Genomic DNA, 19,423 nt, shown 5'->3' on the forward strand with positions numbered 1-19,423 from the left:
GCCGTTCTCTGTAATAGCAGATAGCCAATGCTACTATCTGTTAAATTCGGGTTTTGGTAACTAATTATGTGAGTATATATTATATAAAATCATCAGAAAGAACGGAAGAAAAATACAAGAAACAGAAGCTGAATGGTTATTTTATATAATTATTTAAAACGAACTATGAGAGATCGATGACACAGGTGACTAACTTAAACGATCGAGATGGTAATATAATCTTTGCAATCAATGAGAAAGTAACTCAAGAAACCTTTTTCAGCACTCGTGTTTTAATAGTGATGTGATGTCAATGTGAATGCTTCTTCCAGTATAGTAAAACGATAGGTGTATAAAAATCCATAAATGTTAAATTATTGAAAATTTATATTAACAGCAAAAAGTTAGTCAGAATTGGCAATAAAAAATCGATATGTATGTATGTTGGAGTCAGTAGGGCGGAGTAAGACAAGGTTGAGTTCTATCTCCAATGATCTTCAATATAAACTCAAATGAAGATAGTCCGAGTCTCACTCAATAATTTGTAATCTGTCGATGATATTGTGCTAATAGAAAAACTTAAATATAAGAGTGATGTGTGATGTAGAATTCTTGAATATAGCAACTTTTGCACCTTACTATTATGGACAAGGTTCAAGAAAGTTTAATAACGTTTTGGCTGGAGAATGATTGTGAATGTATCCACATAGGAAGGCCCCTCACATAAATTTAACTATAATGCATCTTCAAATACGCTGGCATTTCTGAAAATTATATGAAAGCCACATACTCACAATCGATGTCCACAACGTACGCCGAGATATCACATTTGTCAAGTAAACAAAGAAAATATCATATTTATTTTATGACAGGCGTTAGTCCAATGCGTTACAACTGAGTAAACACAATAAAAAACTAATAAGTAAGAAGTGAGACACCAGACTGAAATTAAAGTCTGTAAATCAGTGACATCTATTATATTAATTATAAGCAATATGTCACTATGCACGACTTTTTATTTTAATTATTTATCACAATATTTATTCTGTAAAGTCGGGTCTTCCTGGTATTAGTTTATTTTTCAAGTTTCTGCAACCGTATTTCACCTGCTCTTGGACTGTCTAAAGTTGGCAAGAGATCGACATTTGTTTGAGTGTCATTACAGAGGTTTAAGCACAACAAATTATATGGATATTCTGAAGCATGAAGACTTACAGCATGGAAGCATGGAACTCTAGATCTATAGTCACAAGTCAAATCTGCACCTAATCGCTTTCCTAAACCCCAAATCTCATTCCAATCCCAATTATCACTCAGAATTAGTTTCACAAATAAGCAACAAACATTAATCACAACTTCTCCACACTCCTTTTAGCTATGTCTCTCAACTCCCACCTTATGCTCAAAGCATAGTAACAATATGATAAAAAGGCAGTTATATAAATAATAAAAAAATCAATTTATAATATTTTATTTTTCACAAAATAATATTAATAACAATTGACTAAGTGGGGGTAGTTGCATATTAGCAACACTTCATCGAATATCAATCCAATTGGGCAGGAAAACTGGTAGCTGATAAATGTTCCATCCAATTTTTTTACACAGGAATAAAATATATTACAATTGTATAAGTCCCGAACAAATCCTGCAGATTTGCAAGGACTAACCACTGATTCAGATGAGCTTTCTATTGATGTTGAATTACTTTTTGTAGTAGTGGACGATATTGTGCTGGTGGATGACGATTTACTAGTAGAAGTCGATGTACCATCGGATACCGATATAGTACTTATAACGTTAGAGAGTATTTCAATACCGTTGTTTATTTGATTCAATAGTGGAAAAGTTCCATCGCCACATACGTTCTTAAAGTCATCTGTTTCTATGCTCCATATCATGGCTCCTCCCAAATTCATAGATATAAAATACTCTGTCTTTGCTAATATGGATCTTTTATTTTCGTAAGATATCCAGTCGTAGTTTTTGTACGTGTAAGGAACAGAGGCATGGTCATTCCATATTTCTGGCCACGTATCTGTCAAATTCTTCTCACATAACTGAAAGAATAAATTTAGATTAATGTTTTATATCATCCTATATTAAATTATAAGTTTAATATTATATAGAGAAAACATATATGTAAAAATAAATGCAGTTAAAACAGAGAAATAGTAACGGCTTCTATTAAACACATACATACATAAATATAAATATGATTATTTTTAATTTTGACGAAATTCCTACAATATATTCTGGGATATGATTAATGTCAGCGATTGTATATGGAAAAGCACTTTTTCAAGCTGCATTTAGATAATATACACAGTTCTTTGATTTTAGAAGAACTTCGTTTTCCTGTGCTATCTAATTAACAGTGCTTGTGTACCCGAGTATTATTTGAAAGATTACGAGTATTAGACTACTCTATCTGACTTTTTAACCATCTGTCGGATAGTATTGATTTGTTCTCATCCATGTACTCGTAGTTGGTTGATGAATAATAACTTAAATGGCTAGACTCTAGATATTTAAGTTATTATTGTAAATATTTTGCCGTCCTAGAGAAATACACACGCACTAGAAGTCGGCCATACAAAAGAGGGTGGGTATTGTCCAAATGGCTTAATTGACCGAAATAAACCTGCTCACCATTTGCTAAAGTCACTCACATTAAATATATAAAAATATTTAAAAACATGGATTTCACACACTACTCAGAAAACAAAGGACTACACTTCGAGTGGCGTCGGAATACCAGCTCTTTAAATATTCTGTCATTCGCTACTACTCTTCTCTACAACATGCAACGCTAATAAAGTAAACTGTAAAGCGACTTATGAATCACTTGTATCTACCTCGTTGTAACCAATGAAACCATTTTGCATTGTATACTGTCCGGCTAAACCAGCACCGACTGTCGGCGCTCCGACGGAATTTTCTGTAGGATTCGAAAGCCGAAAAGTTCTTCCGTAAGTTGGTATTCCTAGGATGAGTTTTTCAGGCGATGCTCCCTCTGATATCCAGTAATCGACTGCAGCTTTTATGCTTAAAGTATCTTCACCTCCTTGTCCTTCCAGCGGTGCGTTGAAGCCGGATATTTTGTCCCAGTCTCCGTGGAAATCGTATGTCATGATATTGATAAAATCTAAATATCTAAAATAATATATTTTTTATATTGAATTAAGAATAGTTAGAGTTAAAATTATCATACTCTGAAATCGCCGGAATGTCGTAAGATATCGACGCAGATGTCTGAGCGGCGGCCACGGCAGCCGTTAGGAGCAGTTGCTTCTTGTTGAATTCCTTTCTCATTTCCATCAACAGCAAGGAAAAAGCATTTTTGTCAGAGGATAAGTTTACTGAGTCTCTCTGTCCAGGATATTCCCAGTCCATGTCAAATCCATCAAATCCGTATTTGAGCGTAAAGTCTGCTGCATTTTGCGCAAACTTTACACGCAAAGTTGAACTGTTAGCTACCTGGACGGCAAAGTGAAATTAATAGTAAATTATACAACTCCACTTTTACGTAGCAATTACGATATTCATACTATTCTGAAACTGTATTTATACTAGCACCTGTCAGATAAATTATATTTTCACTAGTATAAATATATATCTACCGGTGAAAATGTATTTGTATATGACGTCACTGAAATGCTAGTGAAATTGTATTTTCACTGGTAATATACATTAATGTTCAACTTATTTACTTAGTAAGTGAATACAACGTTTTTTTTAAGGCTTTAATTTTTATTAAAACGTAAATTTACGTAGTATCTACTAAATATTACTAAAATATATTTATAAATGCATCTTTTTAATATAAAATTTAATACTATATCTAAAAACATACCTTTGAAAATGTAGCTGAGCCTTCATTCCATCCACCAATGGCAACCAATGTTTTCAACTTTGGGTTTATTTGTTTCAACTTATTGAATGCGGCAAAATTATCTGAAATAAATTATTATAATTATTGGCACACAGTGACTACTTTACGAATCGAAAATTTTCACTTCTTGAGGTTTTATACTCCTTATGTATCTATTATACAATAATATGTTTTGTATTTTCAAAACCACTTTAGTGTCTGTGATTTGACAAATGATTTATGCTTCAGACGTTCATATACATGTATATAAATCATTACCTTTTCCATAATCATCGGGTAGTTCAAGCCATGGATCCATTATTCTAATGGTGGCATCTTCGTTTATCCCGACGAAGGTGTATACAAGATGAGTGCAAACGAAAGGATCTATCATCTGCACCGTACATTTTCCATTTCCATTTCTGTAGTAGGCCCAACTTCCATAATAACAAACCACTTTTTCTATAAATAAAATAAAATAAATAAAATTAAATTAAAACCCAAACACATATCAACAATTTTATTAAAAAAAACGTACTTTCACTTGTACTACATGATGCAAAAAAAGCTAAGATTAAAAAGACGTATGTTAACATTGTTAAATACCGCCACAGGTGAGTTTAGATATAATACTCGAGAGACGACTCCTTATTGCCTTTATATATTTAATCTCTGGGTCGTTATCTTAGCACTCGAATTTATAGGCGCAGTTAGAAGCAGTGACTAATACGCGATTAGTAGAATTGCTTCTTTAGATTGCTCATTGTGATTTCTAACGGTAAACTGACTTATACAGAATTAAATTATAATAAATCAGCTGTTAGCCGAACGATGTGGATGGCGGAAAATAAGATTATTTTTAATAAAGTTATATAACATTATAAAAGAGAGTTGTGAAAACATATTGATACACAACTTTTTTTCACTAGAACTACAGCAGAACGTAATATTTGCAATGCTGAAATAAAATACATTGAATGGTTGAATTAAGTGAAAAACTTTCGTAAAATTTACTACTAATACTAAAGAAAACTCTGGTTAAACTATTTAAATATAATATTAGTTTGACAGATTTTTTTGTGCGATGGTTTACTCACGCACGGGCGTTAATCCATTATTAATTAACATAGACGCAGGGAGGTAGCGTGGCAATAGTAGATAGAGTCATATATGCATAAAATTTACATTTAAAAACGTTCCTATAAACTGTTAATTGGGATTTGAACTTCCATGAACTAAAGTTTTAGGAAAAAATTATTAGATAAAAAAGTACGAACAACAAAGAAAAACATAATACATATGTTAAAGGCTCAAAAAAGTTGATACTCAGCTACTAATCCGATTGAATAATTATATAAGTAAGCAGGGTAGACTCAAGTGCGGTTTTTTATGATAAATAATTTTCTTTATACCGTGCTTTAATCCTTAACAATCGTATTTCTTCACATGAAAGTATTAAACAACAAAGATTTTTAAGAACGTATTGAATTGATAATATAAAATTCCAATACGATGAACCATTCCTTATTATCAATAGGGATAAAAATAATATTTTAATATTTGTTTCTCAATGCTTATGTATATTTTTAATCTTCATTTCAATGTAAATATATTTTAGAAGCTCTTAGATATAATTCGAGAGACTTGGGTAAATATCTGTGGACATCAGCAAATTCAATACAATGCAATATAAAATATTTTAGTGAAATTAATTCACTGAGCGTGAGAAACAAAATATCCATTTCAGTTAAAAACATTGGCAGGTCGGTAGAACTTTGCCATACCTGGCGAAAAAGCATTAATATACTTTATTAAATTAGCGTTCGGTGCAGACCGTAAGTGACAATAGACGCATTGAAACAATATTGTTCCAATCATAATTGTTTCAATTGCCAAGTGCTATCGTATATAGTATCGATACCACTTAGAGATGCTTTTAGAGATACAAGTGTTTTTTGCCTGAAACGAATCTTAATAAAATTTTAAACATGTACGAATAAAAAAATCAAGGCAACAGTCAGACACAATGGCTCACCTTCAATTCGTAGTTTTTTTCTCAATTTGACCATGTGTATTAAAATACAGGGTCCAAAGAAGAACTTCTGTCATCCCGACATACCAGCTATGTTAAAGCCTTGACAGACATGGAGCTTATTTAGCGAGACAGAAGTGCCAAATTAAAATAGGTAGCGAAAAACGCATTGCAGACCTCACTGATATAGGCTGTGTGGCACATACCCTTTATATGCCGATATGCGATGCTATTCTTAATTCGTATTTGAATAAGTGTAGATAACTTGTATGTCATTTAACTTTTAATTTTAATTTTAAATACAGTGTAACGTAATGGTATAACATTAACTTTACGTAGTTTGTTTCAAAAAAAGTGAGATAGAAACGTCAAGTAATCTAGGCTGTAAAAAAATAAAACAAAACACATGGTAAGATATAAAAGAATTTTTGTGAAACAACGTTAGTTATATCTTCTAATAAACCAAGTATTTCTTTAAATAACTAAAATCAAAATAATCGTTTGTATATAGTATAAAAAAAATCTCCAATAATGAGCTAACTGTACTCACAATGTATGACAAAAAACCCTTCTAAAATGTATTTATTTATTCGTAGCACGTCTCCTTTTAGGTTCATATATAATATATAAAGTATACATATATTAAAATTGTTTTGTATTTGCAAAGAATTTTAGATAATGTTTTTACGTTCATAACAAATAAAAAAATATTATTTACGTTTTAGACCCTGAAACTTTTAGCGACACATTTAAATGTTTGACATTTGCCAATGAGAATATGTCTATATCTGTATGTACAAAGTTTACCTTGTTCTTCTTGTAAGCGTATCCTCACGTAGATGAATATTAACATTGAAGTCACGAAAGCTTTCAAGGAGTATTCTAATCAATTTCGACAAGTTTCCAAAGGAGACTCGCTTCGACAACACATTTATTCAACAAGGTTTTCAGCAGGATGTTTACGAAACTAGTGCCACTTGGCTTTTTAACTTTCACCTCGTCCGATACAATTCTACTGAAATATGAAAATATAGATCGAAACAGATTTTTTTATTGTAAATAATACACACAGATAATCAGAAAAGTATTATTGGCTACATTGTTGTTTTCTGTTCAGGCACATGTATACCAATAATTATACTAACGAAATTTTATAGATTTAATGAGTAATATTGAAATGACCGCAGTCGTACCAAGAAATTGCCTAAGTGAAAATTTATTTATTACAAAATCACTAAAAATTGATATTCCGATGTTTGTTTCAAATATTAATTAAACATACTTTATTCAAATACATGTAGTACAGATTTCATTTCTGATATATTGATTAGAAACTGATTTTACACAGTTAAACACTCGAGATAATAGTTTTATATAGAAAGCTCAATTCCTAAGAACAAAGGTACCTGATAGAGTAATCAGATAATGATTTAAAAGATCCAATATTCTTATCTCTATGTGTATGAAACTAGAACGTAAAAAGATTATCATGATAATCAAATTAGCACACACACACACACACACTCTTAATTTTGTAGACCGTTAGCAAAATGAGATAACAACGTTTCTCAGATACATATCAAATCTGTTTCCATGAAAGATAGCGTCAAAATAAATAAAATTATATTTACTGTAGAAATTAAAACAATATATTTTTTTTCTAATATAATATCATATATATTTTATTTCCTTAAACTAGGTTTATAAGCATTGAATTGTTTTTATTTCGTAAGGATATTAAAATATATATTTTAAAGTTATTATATATTATTATTATATGGCGTTTTTATCAAATTTGTCGAACAAATTTACTCTGTGGTCCCGGAACGTTAGAAGCGGAATGAAAACTCGTCAATTTTCCAGTAAGCTTTTTAAGTAAATAACAATTTCACATAAATATGCTTTAAGGTTTCGTAAATTGTAGTCTGACTCCATAATAGACTTGTTTAAATAAAAATTAATTCTCGTCGCGTTTTAGTGATGAATGCAATGATTAAAGTTCCAATTTTACTTCATTCAAATTTATTTGTCAAATAAAAGCTCCAATTTTTGGTAAACGAAACCATAGAACCGCACGTGATCTCACAATATTGTTATCGGGTTGCAAAATTTGCTTTTCGAAGCAACGAAAGACAAAGGAAGTCATTTGAGAGTTGTTTCTTTTTCGGAATAAAACAGAAACGAAACATTAAACAAAGTATTTCTTAATTAATTTGTAAATTCAAGCGTTAAATCATTACTTTTGCCTTTGTTTTCTGTGAATATCTGTATATTCAATCATAATAAAAACATAATGGTTTGATGCAACACCATCTATCTAAACGTTAATGCTAAACCGGAACGTAACGAGTGTCAAGGACAGTGCTAGTTATCTGTAAGGATGGGATAGTTTCAATTTTTTTAAAAATATTTTTAATGTTTAAAGTAGTTTTTTATAAATAAATAAAATATAAAAATCATAGTCAGGTAGATTCGATACCGGTCACTACTAACGTTAAAATTAAAGTCATCGGTCCAATGTGTTACAAAGGTTCAAGTAGGAGGTAAAAATACCACTAATTACTGTTTTGAACTTTGATGTCATAACACCGATAAAAATCCCGTTAAGCGAAACAGCGATTCATTAAAAAAACGAACAGTTAAAAAGTTTTGGTTATAGTGATTAATGAATATAAGTTTCTAAGGTCTATCGCGGTCGTTGTCTATGTCGTTCTTGGGTGTTCTAAATATGATGATTTGTCACGAGGGTTTATTTATTATTAAGAACATTTATTAAATTAACGCTTCATACAACTAGCTGAGCTCAGTTTTTATTATTAGTGCATTTTTATAAATTAAAATACGATCTTGCTGCGGAAATCGAACATATGGCTCTGAATTATTACATCTTTTAATTGTAAACATCAAATTGCAAAAGTTTAGGAGATCCACGTCATAGATATGGGTTCACGTCAGCATGTAAAAAATCTTCTAAGATACTCGGCTTCATATTGAGGGATGCGTTTCACTTTAACGATCCGCCAGGTATTCGTGTCTTTTACGACAGCTTAGTTTTTGAGTAAGCAAATATTTAATTTAAATCGAAAGAGTACAGGAACAGTTCTTGACAAAACTTATCTTCAAGACTTCTCATGAGAAAAATGGCATTTTATATATTTTTTAAGATTGAAAAATAGAGTGTGCAAGAAGAGGAAGCTTTCAAGAAAGTTAATAGGAATAATATATTTTTTTATATTTTATATTTTTTATTTGTTAATTTTACATACAAAAGTTTAACTAGCACTGGTATATTGAAACTTCGAGTACCTGAATGACCGAGAACGTAATTGCGATAATGATACATTATCAACTCGTAGTAGGGACTTGAAGTTTACGAGAGGCCCTGATGGAAGTTTTTATGTCACAATGGCTATCCACCGTCAGCATAGTAAATTTTTATTATGAGAAACAAGTATCATAATGAGAGGTTGGCAAAACAAAAATTACACGTTGTACATCAACCGAATGGCTTCTCAAAATTTTATAAAGGCTATAACTAGGTAACCGGGCGCACTGTGGAAAATTCAATTTTACCAACGCACAGGACGCAGATGGCATTTCTCCTTATTTCGTTTTTTACGGCTTATTGTTGACAAAATGACACAGAAAATGTAAAACCCGGCTTTATGGTAATGTCTACAGCAAACAATGATGGCTTTCCGAAAAGATTTACGATTTAGAGGAGCCGACCGTTACGACGCGACCCGAGAGAAAAACGAAACTCCTAAAACGACCGCACTGATCTAGGATAAGTCTTCAAATTTTTAAAACGCGACCATGGTGAACTTGGAAATTTAATTTGACCATGTCTAAGGTCGTCGGTGCAAAAAAGAGGACACTAGTAGTATTTTAAACTACATTCGGAGTAAAATTAGTTTTAAAAAAATATATTTTACAATTTTAGCTTATATATATTTTAATAAATATATTTATATTATTGTCTCTACATGTGTGTTGTTTATAGAGAAAATTTTCAGTGATTTTAATTCCCAGATTTATTTCGGCAATCGATTATAAATAACATCTCGGTACGCAATACCCCTTCTAAAAAAGTTTTAGATGCAACATATTAATGCTTATAGATATATTCAATAGATTCCAATCATTGTATTCTTAGCAAGTTGGCAACGACATTTCAATAAATTACTTTAAAATTTTCATTTTGTCACAAACTAACATTTGGCACTTTGAACACGCGTGATTATTGACAGCTGTCTAATTTACAGTGCCGCCAACACATACAAATCGAATTAGATCATTATATATAATTAATAATTGCGTAGTAAAAGTATATGTATATCAAACTGCTCTAATAGCGTCTGAAAAAATTACATAAACACTATTGTAATATTCCATATTTAGAATATTTCATAGAGATGGTCTCTTTCAAATTAATAAGGCAAATTCCGCATCGTCTATCGTGTTACTAAATTCTTAAATTAAATATATTTGTAAATCTCTCTACATAAAGGTATTTGGTAATCTAAAAAAACGCATTTAAAAATTGAAAGTGTCAAAAACCTTTGGTAAATGAAAAAAAAGTTTTTTTCATTTACCAAGGGTTTTTTTAAAAAAGTTTTTTTTTTAAAAATTTCAAAAATTTCTATGATAGGTTTTGATCAAATGTGTTTATAGACAATATGATATATTTCGCGTTGATAAAAAAATGTTGATTCTCATTTTAATTATTTATTAATTTTTTTTAATTATTAATGTGTATCGCTGGTTGGTTTTGCCTGAATTAATTTATTCGCTAAATTTTGACCATGATAATATAATCGTGTATATTGTTGGTTGTAAAAAAATAAAATGATAATATGCGGTTACATTATGTATGAATATATTATTGCAGATAATAAAAAGATATCAGTTTAGGGGTCAGGGAATATTTCATTAATTTTTGGACCGCTCGTTGATCAAGATGAGTCCCCAAAACATTATAATATGTGGGTGTTTCATTTTTCTCTTTACATTACCGCATACATTTGCAACAAGTAAGTTATTTTTATTATTTGTGTTATCAGGAATGTGTAGTTAATCGGTTAAATTTTTCCAGAAAACCTATTTTGCTTTTTTGATAGTTCGTTACCCTTGACGACTTTGGATCCATTTCTGTGTACTCATATTGTTTATTATGGACATGAAGTTAATGCGGATGCTTCGTTTAAGTTAAAATTGAGAGCAAAAGTACCAGGTCGATCGAGATGTTAAATTATAAAATAATGTTATACGTATGGAAAATATTTAAAATTAATTTTGTGTGACAGATGCCGAGTTGAAAAAATTGAAAGAATCCAATTCGCAACTGAAAACATTGATACAAGTCGGTGGATATAAACAGCATTATACAGAATTATATAAGGTATTATTTATATACAGTTTTATTTTGTTTAAATGCAACTGTTAATTTACACATTTCAACAGGTTTCAGAAAGTGAAGATTTGAGAAAAACATTTGCAAAAAATTCGGTCAAGCTTGCGACTGAATTTGGGTTTAATGGCGTTCATTTGGTTTGGAGCGATGATGTTTTAATGTATTCGAAGTTTTCTGATAAGGAAAAAGAAAACTTTTCGCTACTTTTAGAAGAAATGCGAAAAGAAACAAAGCAAAATGGTTTATTGTTTACATGTGTAATTAAATCAACAACTAGGACCAAAATCGTATCTTACGATGTTCAAAAAATAGTCAAGTAAGTAGGATGTTTAAAATACACATTAACGACATTTGTAAAAATGCTTATGTTTATTAAAGAGACCTAGATTACTTAATACTATCTCCAGCCTATAAGTATTCGAATAAAGATACCAGTAATGTGTACGAGTTTTCTTATATAAAAAATACTATTGATAGTGCGATTTCTATGGGAATCCCAGCTGAAAAAATCATATTGGAAGCTAGTATCACTGGTCTTAAATATAAGTTAAAAAATCCTGCTCGAACTATGTTGGGAGCTCTTTCAAACGGTGGACCAGCTAGTAATCAATACCGCCAAGTAAATATATGTTTAAAGCTGTATTTTAATTATAAATAAAAGGCTTATTTTTTTGTGTATATATATAGATTTGCCAACTACGAGGCACTTGGACGGAAGGGTGGGACGAAACAGAGCAAATACCTTACATATTCCACAATAACGAATGGATTTCATACGAAAACAAGCAGCCCCTCTCAGCTAAGGTTGAACTGTCAATACGTGCGAATCTTGCAGGATTTTTTATCTCCATGGTTAAGGATGATTTTAATAATATTTGTAAAGAAGGCAAAATGCCGTTGATAAATCACATAAAAAAGAGCATGACAGAGTTAGATGCTGCAAAAGGTTTTAATACTATAGCCAAATCGGACTTAAACGGTATTTGTAAATCTACCGGTTATGTAAATGATCCAAACGATTGCAATACATTTTATTATTGTTTAAAAAACGAAGACGGCTCATTTAAAACTCACCAATTTAACTGCCCTGATGGATTAATTTTTGATAATAAACTACTTATATGTAATTACTTATACATATTTGGAAACGAAGAGCAGTAACTTATCGATAAAAAAATCGTATATGTATATTATTTGTTTGAAATATTGTTTTAAAAATATTTTTTTTATCTTATATAATATATTAAATTACTAAAAAATATGACATAGTACAGAGTAACAATAAAAACATCGAGAGTAGGCAGAGCAAAAGCACCTAAATAAATAAATAAATAAATATCAAATAAGGAAAATGCCTTAGAAATTGTAAATAATGTATTCTAAACAAAAATATGTTAAATTCGATTATCTTTAATAAAATGCTTTCAAACAAATTGTAATCAAACAAAATTTTAAACCGTAACTTCCCTTAGGAAATAAATCAAGAGACTGAACTAAATACAAAAAGCGAATTACTGCAAATTCCTTAATTAGATCTATACAGGTTTTGTATGGAACTTTTAATTGCGTTAACGCCCACAATTCACCCGTTACACAACAAATTTAAACTCTCTTAAATCGTAAGCTAAATGTATTTAAAGACAAAATAACATTTATTAAGTTTAAAATAAAAAAACATTAATTATTATATACGCTTTAACGATAAATATGATACAATATTTTATTTATGTGCTGAATAATATTTAATAGTGTAGATGGTGAACTTTGCCATAATATATCATTTATAATATTGACATTAGGGAAGATAAATGATAACTACAATATAGTTTTATCGCCTTCTTAGATTAAAAAAGCTTTTGCACAGAATAGAAAATAGCTTAATTGACAATGAATTATTAATAAAAATGATAGTACATATTGAAATTTAATTTTATCTTAAATTCACACCAATATAAATATAACAACTGTTTATCGAAGCTATATCATAAATATTAATAAAATAACATTATTAATTATCTTTAATACTACGCCTCATCACATAGCATCCGAACTTTCAATTACTAGATATTATTATAAACTTATCAACGTTCTACAATACTATGTGCGAGAATGCTATAAAAAGCATGAGATTTTGAGTGAAAGCTTTATAATATGACTACAATATACATGTATATATGTTTAAAAATTCCAAGACATTTAAAATTATTTATATGAAATTAACATATTATAATACAACAGCCCTGTTTATATCCAAGGATGACAGAATGGCAGGGAAACGCAAGGGATTTTTTCGTGCCGAAAATTGAATATTTGCACTGGGCCTTCTGTGCGTAATGAAAGGGATTATGCAAAGGTTGACCGACGCCATTGTTGTGGAATTATTTAAAAACGTACCCTCACAGCGTAGGGATGAAGGGCAATAAAATTTGAATCAACACAATAAAGTGACGCAGGGTTGTATGGCTACAAACAAAAGTGTATTAAAAAAATATCTTTTGCTACTAGAGTGGAAAATAATATAATACGCAAGCTCGGTCATTTGGTTTTATTTGCTGACTCCAATTTTAGCTCATTCCACCGGTTGACCTTAGTTACATAAATGCGGATTATGTGCGAGCATTCACAGGGTGAGCAAAACATTAGTAATATAAGGGTTAACTTATAAATGAGAAAAAATACAATGGAGCCGTACGTACACAAAGGTAAGGCAAAATAAATCGTTTTTTTTAAAAAACTATATGTAATTACAAATATATATATACAAATAAATAAAAACCTTTTATAATTTAAGTGGAGATAAGATTAGAAAATCCCGATGTATTAAGTATTAATTCAAGTGAAGTTTTGTAACCTATGATATATGTATATTTGTATTTAATTTAAATTAAGACCATCGTGACCTAACAGGTTATCCAATACGTCAAAATATTAAAAAATAAATAATACTATTTTAGTAATTTTTGCAACAGTAAATTTTAGTGGAGTCGATAATTATTAAAAAATAATTAAAAATCTGCTCCTTCTACAAATATACAGTTGACCAACTAAACACACAAGATGAGTAGTGATAATAATACAATTTAAATATATATGATATTATTGCCCTACGACTCAATATTAATATTTTATTTTAATCTGCTGTTGTAACATGACAGACCTAAAGCCTAATGCGCTTCAACGGGGTAAACTGTGGCAACTGGGCAAGTCAATTAGACATAACAAATACCTACTAGTAAGTATTAATCATCAGATTGAATATCTGGGAATAGGTGCCATCTATATTAATAATTACAAATTATTATGTGTAATATAATGGCAATAGGTGTCACTTTGCACTTGGGGCCGGTTTAAAAAAAGTGAATTTTTGTAATTAAAAATTAGCAAAATCGTCAGACTTTCAAGACTTTATGCAAGTGCATTGCAATTTGCATTGCAATTTGCAATCATTAAAACTAAAACCTGCTGAACAAACGCAGGTAACGATTCACAAGGAAACACTTACACAAAAGTGGACGAGACCTAAATCTCCCTCAGAAGGGGCCGTTTATATTAAAGATTCACACATATGGCACAAAGATCCCTTACACTTCAAACTTTTCATTAAAGATTTACTCCAGACTTTAACCACGCACGTTTGTACAAACGCAAATTCAAGAAAGACCGAACAACTTCAGATTATCGATGATCGAAGAACCGACCGATTCCCTCTTTATATCAAATCCTGATCTAGCTCGACGTAATAAAATCAGAGTTTAAACCGCTTTGGAGACAACTGCATCAAAAACAAAATCACTGCCCTAAATCGTAATAAATACCCCTGACACAAAAGACAAAACAGAATGAATATTTATTTAAACAAAAGCGCATTTAAAATATAAGATAATGGTATAAAATGAGTGTGAAACATAATGAAAAATATGGAACATCCACAAATTAAATTTATCGTGCTTTACCATGTAATGATTTGCCTTTAATCACATATAGGTAACATATTTTTTACATGCGCAAGAAGTGTCTGTATCTTATTAAAATTGGCAAATAAAAATTCTTAATTGTACAGCCACATGTACTTTTGATAAAAATACATAATGTGTAGGTATCAAAAAATATACTTTATTTGTATTGTAGTCAAATCGGGAATATGTGTTATTATCATTCATGTTGATAATTTTTTGTTGTAATTATAGCACATAACAATGATTGAAAAGCTTATATTTCTCATGTATCTTCAAATGCAGGGGTGGCCAACCCAAATGGTCATAAATGCATCATAGCTCCGCGGGCCATATATAAAATTATCTATCCCCATATTAGATTTAGATACAATATTGCCATTTTTTGGAGTGAAAAATTGTCTAAAGTGTATTGGCGATTATAAAATATTATATATATATTTCAAGGCGGGCCGCGGGTTGGCCATCCCAATTCTAATGTATATATATATAATACATAAAAAAATTAAGTTTCTTTTCTGTCTGTGTCTCCGAGATTATTTCGAATAATTTTCAAATGAAATATTACACCAGTATTTCGCATAAGAAATGTAATACTAATTAAGATTTCTGCAGAGACTTTTGATATTGATATTGATTTTATGGCTCCGATTAAAGGTGCTGAGACATCTAGTACGTATTAGCAACGTATATACAATATTTATGGTTTTCACTTAAGTTACACCAAAGGTATTTTGTAGTATGCTTTTTGAAAAAATATGTATATTTTTGAGGCTTTTATTTCAGGGGCTTAGCATTTTGGAAGTCGCTATATGATTTTTCTATGGGTTTTCCGAGGTAATTCTGATTTTAATTATTAACTTAATTATGTGTTAATATATTCTCTGTTTAATAAATAATATTGATGTACCAGTTTAGAAAAAACATTTGAGAAAACATATGTCATGTCTATTTATAAGGTTTTAGGTTTATAATTAATATTTAATTGAAATTTAGTTTTGCAAAACAAAATTTTAACAATTATATTTTTATTGCCTATTATTTAACTACATATTTAATTACTTTACTTTACATTTTTACTGTAATATAATGAATTTTTGCTGCCAAAGCATTTTTATTAATATAAAGATCACTCATTTAAGTATTTTTTGAAACGGTTACTTGTTCCAATTGAGTGCGAAAGCGTAAAAAATATATAAAGCACATACACGAGACAAATCCTCGAGGACTCATCTTGATCTACGAGTTGTATTAAAAATAATAAATTCGTTTTGTCCCGTGTCATATTTATAAGTTTTTGTTATCTTCAAGTAGATTTATTTTTAGTCCCACGTATACTCTTGTACAGTTTTATGTGTAAGTGCGCGTATTGATGTTCGCATTTAAAATAAAAATTAACAATTTATCATATTATCTTTTTAGGTGCTATTAATTAATATTTAGGTACTATTAATTATTATTAATAATTTAGTAACTACCTAAAGTTGGCATAAAATTTCCTACTGACAATGTTAGCAATTATAAAAACTTATTTGCTCTGTACGTTATATAAAAACAAACTTTAGTTATGTCAATTGTATTGATTTTAAAGCTAGTTATATGGTTCGAAAAATAATCATTTCGACAAAAAGTTTTGTTTTTCAGATTTTTAATGCAAGTAAAATTTTCTTATTATGTAGGTGCATATGGTCCATTAGAGATCTCGGAAATACGTTTAAAATAAAATATAAATTCTCTCTACATTAAAATAATATTTGCGTGAAGTTTTATAAGGAACGCGTTTTACTTTAATAATCTACCACTTCACATTCACTCGTTTATTTTATAGCAATTTAGTCATTAGCAATTTGAAAACAAGAGTTTTAATTTGAAGACACTACGCGGCCAAATATTTTCTAATGATTGTAAAAATCCAGAAAAGATGTCTGAAATGCTTCTATATAAAGCAGTACGGATACTACTATTTGCTCTATGTAAATGACTTTTATTGTGATTTACAAACATTTATTCAAACCATTAGAAAGAGCTGTTGACAATCCTTCAATTAGTAATTAATTAATAAAGAATTTCCAGGTGGCTTATTATGCCGATTCCGGCATTTAACAACTCGCCTATGGCAGTAGTCATCCAGCTTCTTAATATGCTGTCAATGTACGTCGATCGGTTCAGTGTCAGCTATGAGGAGCTGGTTAAATTTATTTCGTATAATTTTAGTATGTATTATTAATTTTAAAAATTAAAATTTGATATTTTTTGTTGCATTTTTCATTTAATTATTTTACTTTTGTTTTATATTATTGTGATGCAATGTGTGTAGCCTGTGAGATCATAATGCTAATATATTATTTAGTCGCCAAATAAAGGTCTAAAACCAGGCAAAAAGCATAAAACATACAGTCGCGAAAATTCCAATATCAATCACAAACACAGATGACAAAGTCATTTGGTATGTAATATATTATAAAAAAACGAAAAGGGCTTCATTGTTAAAAATGGACACCACCGCGAGAAAAACGTTTTAAGATTAAATCAAGGTACTCGCTATGAATTTAATAGATTAAAAGTATCCATTACAACGCATTAAGCAAGGATATACGTGCATTTGGGATTTTCCATTTCATTCGCCATTCGTAATCTGCTCTAGTGGTCCACGTCAATCTATTTAAAAAACTCACTACTTTTTAGTAATTGGACGATCCATCGAAAGAGGCAAAAAACAAAATATGCTTTGGATGGGGTCATACGCATATTATTTAATTAAATTAATTTGTAATTTTCAAATCTATTCACAAATTGTACTAGAGTTACAGTAGCTTGGTTAAGTTAAGCACTATAATAACTTAACAAATTTTATCTCTAGTAATTACCACAATTTTATACCTTTTAATAAGCTGATGGTAGAAGACTTTTAGTTTTAATGATATAAATCACTGCACGTAAATAAAAATAACTAACCTTTATAAAGACATAGTTCATAAAATATTAATTTGATAAAGGACGAATTCCAATTAGAGGGACAGAATTTATTTTGTAAAGTAAAAGGTTACTATTCTGTCTGTATGTCCGAGATTATTTAGAAATTTTTCAATCGTAAAATATTGCTTTAAAAATTCGCATGCAAAATGAAATACATTTACACAAAAGTTTAGATCAATTCAACATCTTAATTTCACAAATTAAGATCTCTGTGGGTTTTTGTGTCTGCTAACTACATTGTGTTGCAAGTGATTTTGACACGCAACTAATTTATTTTAACGAATATTATTCATTTATGAGCTTTGCAGCGTCTCAGCAGCTAGTGAATTATATATTTTATTTAATTTATTCACCCCTACAATAAATTTTAGTGTGTGTTTTTTAAATAAAATGATATATTATGAGTTCTAGAGATTAAAAATAATAAAACGAGTGCTATAAAGGTTACACATATAACGAGAACATGTGAGACAATTTACATAAATTCTTCAGAAAATAACGTTCAAAGATATATTTTGCCACAAAGATATTGTAATCTGATTTAAATGTAAAATTATACAATGCAAAAAAAATATTCCATAAAACAATGAGTTTTTCCTATATGACCTTGTTGTTTTATTCAGCGTTTATTTTAAATCTTTTTCTTCCTGGGCCTTTTAAAGGTCTTGGTATGGTCTGTTCATGATCTCGTATTATGGTATTTTTTTGTGTCGTCCACTAGTTCATTTTTATTGTGTTTTATTAATTATTATTTTAAAAGCTATATTATTTATATATAACCTCTTTAACTAAGTATATGCGATTAATCTAAACTTATAATTTAAATGATACTTTTTCTCTAACGCGTGATTTATTCTGTTTCTATATGTTCTGTTTACGTTTTTGATGAGTCAAAATATTTTCATCAGCAGGTGTTTTAGGCAGAAATACTTCTGTCAATGACTTGGGAGTGACGTTCAATCACTGATAGAGATTTAGATAGGCTTCGTTATGTGGAGCATGGCACTTAGTTAATTTATTACCGATTACTCTGATGTTCGATCGATAGAGAGTCGCGATCCTGTTCCTTTTTCTTGCCCAATATAGCCAGGACGTCAGCGCTTGAAAACGCTCCTCTTGCATGAGCCATTTAGCTTCTCAATGACAAACAAGATGTTCTTGTTTTCAGCGATAGTTTGGAAAATCTTTTGTGTGAT

At 29.9% G+C, this 19,423-nt stretch overlaps 2 protein-coding genes across 2 annotated transcripts; one reads left to right on the forward strand and one right to left on the reverse strand.

Moving 5' to 3' along the window:
* Window positions 1-1,469: 1,469 nt before the first annotated feature.
* On the reverse strand, window positions 1,470-10,421 carry LOC148233855 (chitinase-3-like protein 1). The gene is made up of 9 exons (XM_088188967.1): window positions 10,418-10,421; window positions 10,204-10,233; window positions 8,170-8,198; window positions 6,928-6,940; window positions 4,133-4,309; window positions 3,836-3,936; window positions 3,194-3,459; window positions 2,838-3,135; window positions 1,470-2,039 (listed from the first exon to the last, which is right to left on the reverse strand). Exons 1-9 carry the CDS (start codon window positions 10,419-10,421, stop codon window positions 1,470-1,472), a joined length of 1,488 nt encoding a protein of 495 aa, XP_088045093.1.
* Window positions 10,422-10,784: 363 nt separating this feature from the next.
* Window positions 10,785-12,731, forward strand: LOC148233856 (acidic mammalian chitinase-like). The gene is made up of 6 exons (XM_088188678.1): window positions 10,785-10,918; window positions 10,981-11,118; window positions 11,192-11,286; window positions 11,349-11,614; window positions 11,677-11,917; window positions 11,986-12,731. Exons 1-6 carry the CDS (start codon window positions 10,846-10,848, stop codon window positions 12,457-12,459), a joined length of 1,287 nt encoding a protein of 428 aa, XP_088044804.1. The 5' UTR covers window positions 10,785-10,845; the 3' UTR covers window positions 12,460-12,731.
* The last annotated feature ends 6,692 nt before the right edge of the window (window positions 12,732-19,423 follow it).

Source organism: Plectrocnemia conspersa, unplaced genomic scaffold (assembly GCF_051122295.1).
Source record: "Plectrocnemia conspersa isolate PC_06_02 unplaced genomic scaffold, ASM5112229v1 ptg000007l, whole genome shotgun sequence".
NCBI lineage: Eukaryota > Metazoa > Arthropoda > Insecta > Trichoptera > Polycentropodidae > Plectrocnemia > Plectrocnemia conspersa.

What these genes read in the sequence shown, in the direction of transcription:
- LOC148233855 (XM_088188967.1), bottom strand. An exon ending in ACCCGATGATTATGGAAAAG is followed by an intron (nt 3,937 to 4,132) that starts GTAATGATTTAT and finishes AATTTATTTCAG; the next exon opens with ATAATTTTGCCGCATTCAAT. An exon ending in GACATTCCGGCGATTTCAGA is followed by an intron (nt 3,136 to 3,193) that starts GTATGATAATTT and finishes ATATTATTTTAG; the next exon opens with ATATTTAGATTTTATCAATA.
- LOC148233856 (XM_088188678.1), top strand. Translation starts at nt 10,846, where the DNA reads ATGAGTCCCCAAAACATTATAATATGTGGGTGTTTCATTTTTCTCTTT. An exon ending in ACCGCATACATTTGCAACAA is followed by an intron (nt 10,919 to 10,980) that starts GTAAGTTATTTT and finishes AAATTTTTCCAG; the next exon opens with AAAACCTATTTTGCTTTTTT. An exon ending in ATTATACAGAATTATATAAG is followed by an intron (nt 11,287 to 11,348) that starts GTATTATTTATA and finishes ACATTTCAACAG; the next exon opens with GTTTCAGAAAGTGAAGATTT.